Below are 10,973 nucleotides of genomic sequence, written 5' to 3' on the forward strand. Positions count from 1 at the left end.
GGAGGATGAAACCTTGACCTGAGAAAACACAGACCTGTTCTGAGGACCATTCACGGTATCCAAGCAAGTAGCTACCTGTACCAAAGGCTTCTAGCCCAGGATTCCTCCATGCAGCACCACAGGCAGTATCCATTGTGAGCCCTGTTCCTTGCTTTTTAGAACTGTTAGCAGCAAGTGTGGCCTCTGCGCAATAAATAGATAGAGATTTGAGTGGCAACAGCTACCTAAAGTGGGGCAAGTTAGATTATCTCCAGACACTGCCATAGGGCCATGAACCCCAGAGGACTGCTGGTTGGGACAACTGCATCCTCAGACCACAGAGCAGGGGTCGGCAACACTACAGAATGGGAAAGACACCCCATAGTTGGCCCATGAAGAAGAAAAGGAATCACCATCCTGTGAATAAACAGGCTGAGGCAAACAATTCACTGTTTCTGAGACTTTTGTACTTCCTGGTCCATGGAATGAGGCAGAAAAGGATTCTTCCCAGGCTGACCCAGGCTCTGGGGGGTTAGGTAGTGAAGCCCTAAGATGAGTACAGGTGCAGGAGAGGAATGAAGAGCTGAGTGTAAGAGAGAAAGACTGTGCTTCAAGTTCTCCTACCCTGTTCAATCAATTTGTGACTCAAACTCAGTTTTATGTCTACTTTTCATAAAAGTTTGCATTTCCCCACTGTTAACATATGAAGAGTGTCCACCCTGTCCCCATATCACACTCCAGAATTATGTGCACACATAGGGACCATCCCTTTCTATGGCAGTGCAGGGTCACCACACATCAGCTCTTGTGCATAAACAATACTTGTTCACTCTAGTGTGGCCAGCCAATGGAAATGAGCATCTGTCCGGACTGTCGTGTTCCAATCGGAGGCCTCAATCACAAGCCGAGTGTGGGCTTTGATGTTATCAGGTACATAAGCTGTTTGCTTGCTAGTGATCAGCCTGGGCTTCAGGATGGCTTCTACTCTTTTTGTTCTAAACTGACACTGACTTGTGCCACAGGCACTATTGCCCTTCTGGATCTATATCGTGTGTGGCATCAGTGCCAAAGCCCTTGTCATTAGGAAATCATAAGGTGCTGTCACTGGTCCTAACCACAACATGGCTGGCATATGAACACTTAACAATACAGACATGTTCTGTGGGTCCTGGGCTTACTCCTTGTACAAACATTCTTCTATAAGCAGATGCCCTGACTTGGGAGGACAGTCAGGACCAACACCCTGAGGCAGTATTTGCCCATCTCGGCACATGCCACCTAACTCGAACTTGTAAACCACCAACCTTAGTTCTCTCGAATCTTCCCACCTGTAGAAGTCGGGGGCGGGGGGTTTGTTTTGTTTTTTGTTTTTATGCATAGGATCTCATACTATATCCATGGCTGTCCTGGTACTTGCTGTGTGGCCCAGGCCTGCCTCAGCCTACTGAGTGCTAGGATTACAGGGGCATACCACTACACTTGGCTTGTTTTTTGTTTTTCCAAATGTAAGGAAAATAAATGACACACATTCAGGCTTTTGAAATATTGCCATGCCTTGGTTTGTGTGAGGGGTAGGTTCTCAGACACCCACAACATTGTAACATCCTTAGCAAATGCTGGCTGTTACATAAAGTGGCACAGAGATCAGATAGAATGCCACTCCTCTCCCCATGTGCTCATAGTTTCTAGGCCAACAAGGCCTCTCACAACATAGTGCTACAAGAAAGTCTAGATACATAAGTCTGACCCCACAGTTCTGACACAATGTAGCTCATTACTCCCTTACAATTGATTGGTGGGACCTGTCTACAGCACAATGGATTCTGGTGCTTCTGGTGTAGTTGAAGCTACTCGTCTCTAAGCTGTATGTCCTTGACATGCAGTGTGTTTGCAACTGGATGTACACACTCTATCTCCCACCTACTACATATGCAAAATGCTCTACCAGACCTTGGATCCCAAGTATTGGGAAAATGAGAAAAATATGGAAAGTACAGGCATGGGTGGAAAATGTTCCAAACTCTAGCTGCCCAGGGACAGATGCACACCTCTTTCCTGATGCCTTCTCAGGGGACAGCAGCAGCCATTTCATGTAGCTACTTTAAACTGAGTCTTGGGTTATTGGTCAGTCAGAAGGGAGGTCTGAAAAGACAGATAGGCAGCCATCCCAGGCCAAGAAGGAAGAGGAGGAGGATGACTATGACTTTTACTGTTGTTTCCTCAGAGCATAGAACCCTACCTCCAAAGTGCTGAGGGTCTGAAACCTCACCACAGAGCTTGGAAGGTTTGCCTCTTTCCATCCCCGCCTTGTCTCTTCTCTTCCTTTCCAGAAACAATGAGGATAGAACGCAGACTGGCCATGTGTTGGGGAATCCACAGTCCAGCGGGACAGCAGAAGCATCTGACCGAGGGCAGTCCCCGGTGGTCTTTATTCTCACCCGGCTACTCACTCATCTGGCTATGCTTGTGGGCGCCGCCCAGACTCCTCAGGTATTTGTAATGAGCTGCTCCTCGGGGTTCTCTTGAGCTGCTGGAGAAGAGCTTGCTGCTGTTTCCTGTCAGCTCTGTGTCTTAAGCCTGCTTACCAGTGCCTGTGGTTTAAGAGTATGCTGCTGGGGCCTGGTCTGCCAGGTCATAGAAGCCTAACCTTTTCCAACATGGCACAGAATGGATGAAGTACTTTTCAGATTATGTAAAATCCATTTCTTTTTTTAAATTGATATCTCTTTCTTGGTGCTCTAGAGACAAAAGTTCTACCATGGAAGGTTACCGAGTCCAGTTTTCTTTCTTTTTTTAAATATATATTTATTTTATTTAATATGTTTTTATTTTATTTCTGGTTTTCTTTTTAACTGATACCAACTAGTTTTTTGCATTATGAGACCCAATGTCACTTGTATACAAGATGTAAGGATCCGATGATAGAGTTTATTTTCAGAGAGCAGCATGGAGAAGCTAAGGCCATCCATAGTGGTCTCTACCATATGAATACTAGCTAAGAGGACAGAACGTTCAAAGTCAATGTCTTAGATAATCCATAGCCAACGTCTGCCTGTTCCTTCTACCACCTCTGCTGCCGCGTCATGCTTAGAAGTCATCCTCCGACTTCATGCTGGTGTCTTGTTCTTCCTGGCCTCTGCTGGGCTCACTGTCACTACATCTGAGATATTGTTTCATTACTCCCAGGCCCTGATGAATATCATTAAGCCTCCGGTCCAGGACCCACAAGGCTTCCTAGAGCAGCACATCCAGAGAGACCTGGAACAGCTAACCAAGATACTGGGCAAAAGTGCAGACGAGACCACCCATGTGGTGCACCTCATCCTCAGCAGCCTGCTCAAGGAGCAGCACCAGAGTAAGCAAAGGGGGCGTGGGGCTTGGGGAGGGGAGAGTAAGCTGGGCTAAGGAGTCACATCCCATGACTCCTGAGTGAGTGAGTGAAAACCACAAACTTGACCTAAGCATGATAACCTGCCATCTAGTACTTGGGAAGCTGAGGCAGGAGTACTGTGAGTTCTCAGATAGCCTGGGCTTCACAGGAAAATCCTTTTTTAAATAAAAAGAGAGGGGATGGGAGATAAAGAAGCCAGAACACCTACTAGAAGTTACTTTGTTCTCAAAACACCATGCACCAAACAAGGACCTTTGACCTTTGGTACTTGGGAGTGTTTACACACAAGTGCAAATCTATTGTGTTGGAGACACATGCCAAGCAAGTATCACACCCAAGAATCAGTCATTAGCATTGCTTCTGATTTTTACTAAAAATTCCATGGTTATAAACCAGTCTCCTAGTTGACCATGGGCTGTTTATGTTCACAATTTGAGAAAAATCACTGCTCATTGAGCTAACAGGTGTGTTCTGAGCATTTAAGTCTACCAAGAAAGGACATACAAGGTGATCTGATAAATAGCATTGAAGATGGCCTTAGTTTTTTAAAAGATTTATTAATTTATCATATGTGTCTTCGTGCACACCAGAAGAGAGACTCAGATCACATTACACGCCACCATGTAGCTGCTGGGAATTGAACCCAGGGCCTCTGGCTACTACTCTACCAGTGTTCTTAACCATTTAACCATCCTCAAGGCTGTGAAGATGGCATTGTTAAGAATGACTTTTCCTTTTTTTTTTTTTTTTTTTTTTTTCCGGAGCTGGGGACCGAACCCAGGGCCTTGCGCTTGCTAGGCAAGCGCTCTACCACTGAGCTAAATCCCCAACCCAAGAATGACTTTTTTTTAACTAAAAGACAACCTTTTTGATTTTGGTGGTGCTGGGGATTAATGCTGGGGCCATGAACATGGCGGGCAAACATTTCTGTTCAGCTGTGCCAAGGAAAGTCCCGCAGTGATCTTTTCAAACCACCAATGGGCAACAAAGGCATTGAGTGTAGTGTATTAAGTGTTGAGTGTATTTTATTAAGTATTGAGTGTATTTTATTAAAGGTATTGAGTGTATTGTATTAAGTTTTGAGTGTAGTGTATTAAGTATTGAGTGTGTTTTATTAAAGGTATTGAGTGTGTTGTATTACGTATTGAGTGTATTTTATTAAAGGTAGTGAGTGTATTGTATTAAGTGGGGGTGCACACCTGCCTCGGTGCATGTGTGGAGATTGGACGACAACTTTTGGGAGTTGGTTCTCTCCTTCCACCTAGTTGGGAGAAGTCTGTCTTGTTGCTGCTGTTGCTCTGCATACTCAAGGACAGCTGGCCTGTGAGCTTCAGGCGAGTCTCCTGTCATCGCCTCCCACCTTGCAGTACAGGAATTATAGGTGCAAGCCACTACGCCAGGTGTTTATGGGTCCAGGGGATAGAGCTCAGGCTGTCAGGCTTGCATAGCCACTGCTTTTACCCACCACCCCAACCTTTGGAAGTACGATAATAACAAGAAAGGGGCTGCCTGCAAACAGGACCCAATCTTCTAGGGCCTTCCCACCCAGTCCGAATTACAGAAATTTGCTATTTAGTAAAAGCTCATTTCATTGAAAGCCAGTTGTTTTGGTGTCATTTCACACAAATGGAGGTGTTCTAGAAGGCTGCTACAATCTTAGTATCTACACCACCTTCATAGCTCTTGGTCTGTGGGTAGCAGCTAGAGTGGCTGATGGTGGCACTGGGCACCTCTCTTCGTTCTGAATGGCTTCGTGAGGACAGCAGTGATGTCGGAGGAATTGTCTCAAAGAATCATCGTGAAGACAAAGCAGCAGATGACTGCATCAGGGGCTGTTAGCATCCTTAGGGTGCTTAGGGAGGCACTTCCTCTGTAGTGAACTCTCGGTTGGCACTATCTGGTACTTACTGGATGCAGGGTGGTATGGCTCCTATTCTAAGGCAACCCACATGTTCTTGTTTTATTTGTAGTGACATTGAATTTTACTGAAGTATTATCAACCAAAGGATGCAGAAACAACTGGGAGAAGCATTTTGGAACTCTTCTTCTACGTGAACTGAAGGTGAGCTGTGATAGTTGCTTAGCACTTCAGTCTAGGAGTAGGGGTCTCCCATTCATCTGCTGAGTAGTCTGTATCCATCATCCCGGGGGAGGGACTGTAGGATGCTCCCCGGAGCCTCCGGTTTCACTGCCCTCAACGTACAGCTTGCTTGTTGTCATGTTAGAGAGCTAGGTGAGAGAGTATGAAGCAGATGGAATACTCTTCTGTCAGAGAGGAACGTTGCTGAGAGGAACTAAGCATTCCAGAAATACAGTGGGGAGCTGGAAGGAAAGCAATGAGTATGGCATCTTAGTCCTGTGTCCCCTGTATTCCGGGAGGCCAAATCCTACAAGTACTGTTACGCTATAACAGAAACCAGCAGTGGGACAGTCAAGGTAGGAGGGTAGCCACAGCCCATGTGCAGCAATGTCTCGATTCTAGAATTCTGTTTCATTCTCTTCATCCAGCATCTTGACAAAACCTTGCCAGCTATAAACGCTCGTATCAGCCAAGATGAGCGCATCAGTTCCAACCCTGTGACCAAAATCATATATGGGGACCCAGCAACCTTCCTGCCCCACTTGCCCCAAAAAAGTGTAGTTCATTGCTCGAAGATCTGGAGCTGCAGGACGAAGATTACAGTGGAGTACCTGCAGCACATCGTGGAACAGAAAAATGGCAAAGAAACTGTGCCTCTCCTCTGGCACTTCCTCCAGAAGGTACAAATGACTCCTGGTTGACCTCACAAAGAACCAGGAAGCCCTGAGCAGCTAACAGTGCTATCACTCTAAGGAAATATAGGTAGCAGGAAACTCAACGAGGCCTTTGCAGTCCCAGGGCCTCTGAAGTGTAGTCACAGATGAAGTAATACGTGAGTTGGTCAGTAGTCATCTGAAGAGAATCGAGGGCCAGGAGGTCAGCTGGCCACTCAGCAACAACAAAATGGGTACAGATCATCTGCAGTGTCTGCAGTGATGACAAACACTATTCCAAAGGTGAAAACGTCCAACTTCTACATCATCTAGGTACAGACTGAAGCTAGGGATGTGAGCTGACGGTCAGGAAGCTCTGAGATGCTGCAATCCTGTCAGATCCAGGAACTCAGTTTCTGTTACCCACTGGAGTTCTGGTCACAGTGATCTTTCTTCTTACTCTGAGGACCATTGTTGGTCACAAAAGTAACTGCCTCACGTCAGTGCTATGACTTCTGTCAGGTTGTTTTCTTTGGCTGAGGAAGCTTTGGAACAATAACTACTAATGTCATTTTGCTTCCTCAGTTTCTCACACGCTCAGTCAGTCACACAAGCACAAGAGACCCCTTCTTTATCTTTTTAATTTTTATAATTATACCCATTAATTGGGTTCATTGTGACATTTCTAACACATGCACACAGAATGCACTGATGAAGCCCAACCTTTCTTTCTACCTCTTCCCTCCATCTGTTACTCAACAGATGAGCAGAGAAACTGTTACAATGATCAAATCACCTTCTTTCTGTCTGCATGAAACACACTGAGGCACTCACTGGAGAACAATAGAGTAGTACAGTTGTTACAATCCCACCTCTAAGTCAACTTTTAGCTCATGTATATGAGTGTGTTGTACCTATCTTCCTGTCTGTGACGTATTTCACTTATTAAAGTGACCTCTTGGGGCTGGAGAGATGACTCAGTGGTTAAAAGCATTGGCTGCTCTTCCAGAGATCCTAAGTTCAATTCCCAACACCTACATGGTGTCTTACAACCACCTATGACGTGACCTGAGGCCCTCTGTTGGCATGCAGGCAAGCAAGCATGCACAGAGCACTTCTATACATAGGATTAATAAATCTTTCAGATAAGTGACCTCTAAGCCAACTACAGCCATTTTCCTTCAGATGGCAGGAGTTTGCTTATCTTTTTTTTTTTTTTTTTTTTTTTTTTTTTTTTTTTTTTTTTTTTTTTGGTTCTTTTTTTTCGGAGCTGGGGACCGAACCCAGGGCCTTGCGCTTCCTAGGTAAGCGCTCTACCACTGAGCTAAATCCCCAGCCCCAGGAGTTTGCTTATCTTAAGGTCAGAGGTTGAGTGTCCTCCTTTGTGACAGACACCACATGTACTGTGCCTATTCATCTGCTGACAGGCATCTAGGTTGAAACTCTTAGCTGTTGTTACAGAAGTCACAGAAAGCATGGACATGCACATGTATCTCATTTACTTTGAATATATAACCAGAAGAAAGGCTAGACTGTTCGGTAAATAACATTTACTTTTTTTGAGGACTCTCCATACTCTGCCAAAATAGCTGTTCTAATTCATATTCAACTAGCAATGTTAATCCTTTTACTCCACATCCTGGCCAGGGTTTGACACTGGCTATTTTTTTTCACTGGCCTTCTGCCTGGGTGAGATAATATTTCAGTATATCACTGATTGGCCTTTCCCTGATAACTAATGATACTGGACATTTCTTCATACACTTGTTGGTCATCTGTATCTCTTGAGAGGATCAGTTCATTTGCCCACTGTCAATGGGACTCTTTGGCTATTGTTCTTTAGTTCTTACATACTCAGGGCAGGAGCCTTTTTGGACAAATGGAAAGTCTTTACTTCTTTCCAGTAATTCTCTTTGCCCCTGTTGACTATTTCCTTTGTTGAACAGAAGGTTTTCAGTCACTTGCCACCTCACTTTCTCAATCGGTGCTTTAGGATCCCTATCCAGAAATGACTCTTCACTCCAGCACATTTCCCGTTTTCTTCTGGAAGTTTTGGGTCTTACATTTGGGTATTTGATCCATCCTGGGTTGATTTTTGTACTGGATGAGATAGGATTTAATCCTCAAGGCAGCTCTCTTTAGGTTTTGGTGCATAGGTTTGGCTCTGGGTGTCAGGGCAGAGAGTAGAACAGTGTTAACACTGCAAGCCATTTGTGGGTACTTAAGAATGAGGTGGCCCTTTACCTGTTTCTAAATTCTATGATATGTCACCATATAAAATAGAGCACTGAACAGATTAAATCAGCAGTATCACTCCCCCCAAGCACCCACAAAATATGTATGCACATGCCAGCTAGCGTTTCTTAGGGAAATAGAGGCATCACTACTAAAACCATCTTCCTTTGGCAGGAAGCAGAACTAAGGCTGGTGAAATTCTTGCCTGAGATCTTGGCCCTGCAAAGAGACCTAGTCAAACAGTTCCAGAATGTCTCGGAAGTTGAATTCAGTTCCATCAGAAGCTTTATCCACAGTCACCATTCAGGTATGACTCTCTGAAGCTCTAAAATGAAGTCAGCACCATTTGTGCTTAACAGATAAAGGGATGAGGGCTCAGTAGCAGGCCATTGGGCCCTAAGCATGAACAGGCGATGAAGAGACCCTAATTCCAGCTAGCCAGGCTGCAGCAGGAAGGCACAGAGCTGCTGTAGGTCAAAACAGACCTTGGCTGTATTGTCATAGTTCTGAAATGCTTTGCTCAACAGATGGGCTGCAAAAGCTGTTACATGATCGAATCACTGTCTTTCTGTCCACGTGGAATGCACTGAGGCGGTCTCTGGAGACCAACGGTAAGTGTCCTCCTCCCTCTAGCAGAGCATCACAACAGGATGTGCTGTGCACACACTGCTCTGGTGTTCAGTGTTGCCCGTCACAGCCAGCACCACGCAAGCTCTCTAGGTGTCTTCAGGTGGAGGCTGTCTTAATTAGGGTTTCTATTACTGTGATGAAACATCATAGCCAAAAGCAAGTTGGGGAGGAAAGCGTTTATGTGGCTTATTTCTTTTTCAGCACCATATCATCACATGAGGTCAGGACAGGGACAAGGTGGGAACCTGGAAGCAGGAGCTGATGCAGACGCCATGAGGATAGGGGAGACATAACTGCTTCCTACGTGTTCCCCAGGGCCTGCTCTTATAGAGCCAGGACCACCAGTGCAGGGAATGCCCCACTCACAATGGCTTGTCCATCCTCTATAAGTCACTAATTCAGAAAACACCCCATAGGTTGCCTACAGCCAGCTCTTACAGAGCTATTGTCTTACTTAGGCTGCCTCTTCTCTGACTGTAGCTTGTGTCAGGTTGACAAAAATAAAACCAGCCAGCACAGAGGGTCTGGGAGAAGTATGGTGGCCTGAGAGCCTTCATCTTCTTGAATCCAAAAACTGGGTTTCAAGAAAGAGTTGGGTTACTGAACACCTGTCAACATGTCCATGTAAAGACAAGACCTTACATAGGCTCCCTGCTCTGTGTTAGATGGGATGACCATGTCTGCTCTGCACGTCTCTTCCTCCCCTCACCTTGATGCTATGACTAAGACAGCTTACCTATCTGCCAAGGAATGATCTTGTCATTTCTAGGTGAGATCAAGCTACCAAAAGATTACTGCCGTTCTGACTTGGATCTGGATGCTAAATTTGAGGTCATCCTTCCACGGCGACGGGGCTTAGGCCTCTGTGGAACTGCTTTAGTCAGCTACTTGATTAGCCTACACAATAAAATGGTCTACGTGGTGCAAAAGCTCTCCAATGAAGACAACAGGTAGGTGTACAAGTCAGCAGAGCATGGTGTTTGCCCAGCCCTAGGCTCCTGAACCTCCTCCACCTTCTGCTCTTTCCATGGCAGAGCCTCCCTTGGCCATTCTCTCCAGAGTGGCCCGTAGACATGCAGCTCTCACCTGTTCAGACCACACAGGCTCAAACAGGAGAGTCCCTGTGTGTCTGCTCTCGACATCCAGCATGTGTCTTGTCCCTCAGCTACTCTGTAGATACCTCTGAGGTTGCTGACCTGCATGTCATCAGTTATGATGTGGAGCGGGACCTGAATCCACTGATCCTTTCCAACTGCCAGTACCAAGTGCAGCAAGGTGGGGAAACCTCACAAGAGTTTGATCTAGAGAAGATCCAGCGGCAGATCAGCAGCCGCTTCCTCCAGGGCAAGCCTAGGCTCACCCTCAAGGTAAGCTGAGTCTGCCGATAGCCAATGTGCTGCTTAGTTATGTCAAGAGGAAGGTACCATTCTGGTGTTCTGAGGAACAGAGAGTACACTGTGCCACCCACAGTCTCTCCTGTATCATCTCCTTCCTGGTCAAAGCATGCATGGCCACAACTGCATCAGCCTCCTGACTGTGGTTATTCTCTCAAGCCCTTTGGTACCACCTTCTGCATCTCAGTCCCTCAGAGACATTCTCCAGTCTCTACGGACTTAGCGTTTGGTTTTTCTGCCATTGTTAATGGCACCACCAAGGAATCTGCCATTGTTGCCCTGTTCCTCAGCACTCTACACCCAAGGGCCAGTGTGTCCCCTGTGTGTCCTCACCTTTAACTGGCATGGCATACCTGTCATTTTAGCCGTCTGACACAGTGCTCCCTGGGTCCTCTGCTGGACACCCTGCATGGCCTCCCATTGCCTCCCTTCACTTGGCCTTCACAGAGCCTGTGGCTCCAGCTCAGGTTTCCAGTTACCTCAATTGTCTGCCCTCACACATAGGATTTCTGCCACCTCTTGAACACAGTGGCAGAGCCACATTCTTTCCCTTCATCTGGACTGCTCGGATCCTTCCAGTCTAGTCAAATACATTACATGTAGGTTATTCA

At 46.1% G+C, this 10,973-nt stretch overlaps 1 protein-coding gene across 5 annotated transcripts in view; it reads left to right on the forward strand.

Annotated features, from left to right (window-relative positions):
- The window catches only part of Rnf213 (ring finger protein 213), a 99,276-nt gene that overhangs the window by 82,357 nt on the left and 5,946 nt on the right, over positions 1–10,973 (forward strand). For all 5 annotated transcript variants that reach the window (XM_039087541.2, XM_039087542.2, XM_039087543.2 and 2 more), the window contains 9 exons: positions 815–909; positions 2,310–2,469; positions 3,166–3,334; positions 5,341–5,432; positions 5,879–6,130; positions 8,513–8,645; positions 8,866–8,949; positions 9,738–9,918; positions 10,134–10,335. In XM_039087541.2, coding sequence (XP_038943469.1) covers positions 815–909; positions 2,310–2,469; positions 3,166–3,334; positions 5,341–5,432; positions 5,879–6,130; positions 8,513–8,645; positions 8,866–8,949; positions 9,738–9,918; positions 10,134–10,335 — 1,368 coding nt within the window. The remainder of the gene's footprint in view (positions 1–814; positions 910–2,309; positions 2,470–3,165; positions 3,335–5,340; positions 5,433–5,878; positions 6,131–8,512; positions 8,646–8,865; positions 8,950–9,737; positions 9,919–10,133; positions 10,336–10,973) is intronic.

Source organism: Rattus norvegicus, chromosome 10 (assembly GCF_036323735.1).
Source record: "Rattus norvegicus strain BN/NHsdMcwi chromosome 10, GRCr8, whole genome shotgun sequence".
NCBI lineage: Eukaryota > Metazoa > Chordata > Mammalia > Rodentia > Muridae > Rattus > Rattus norvegicus.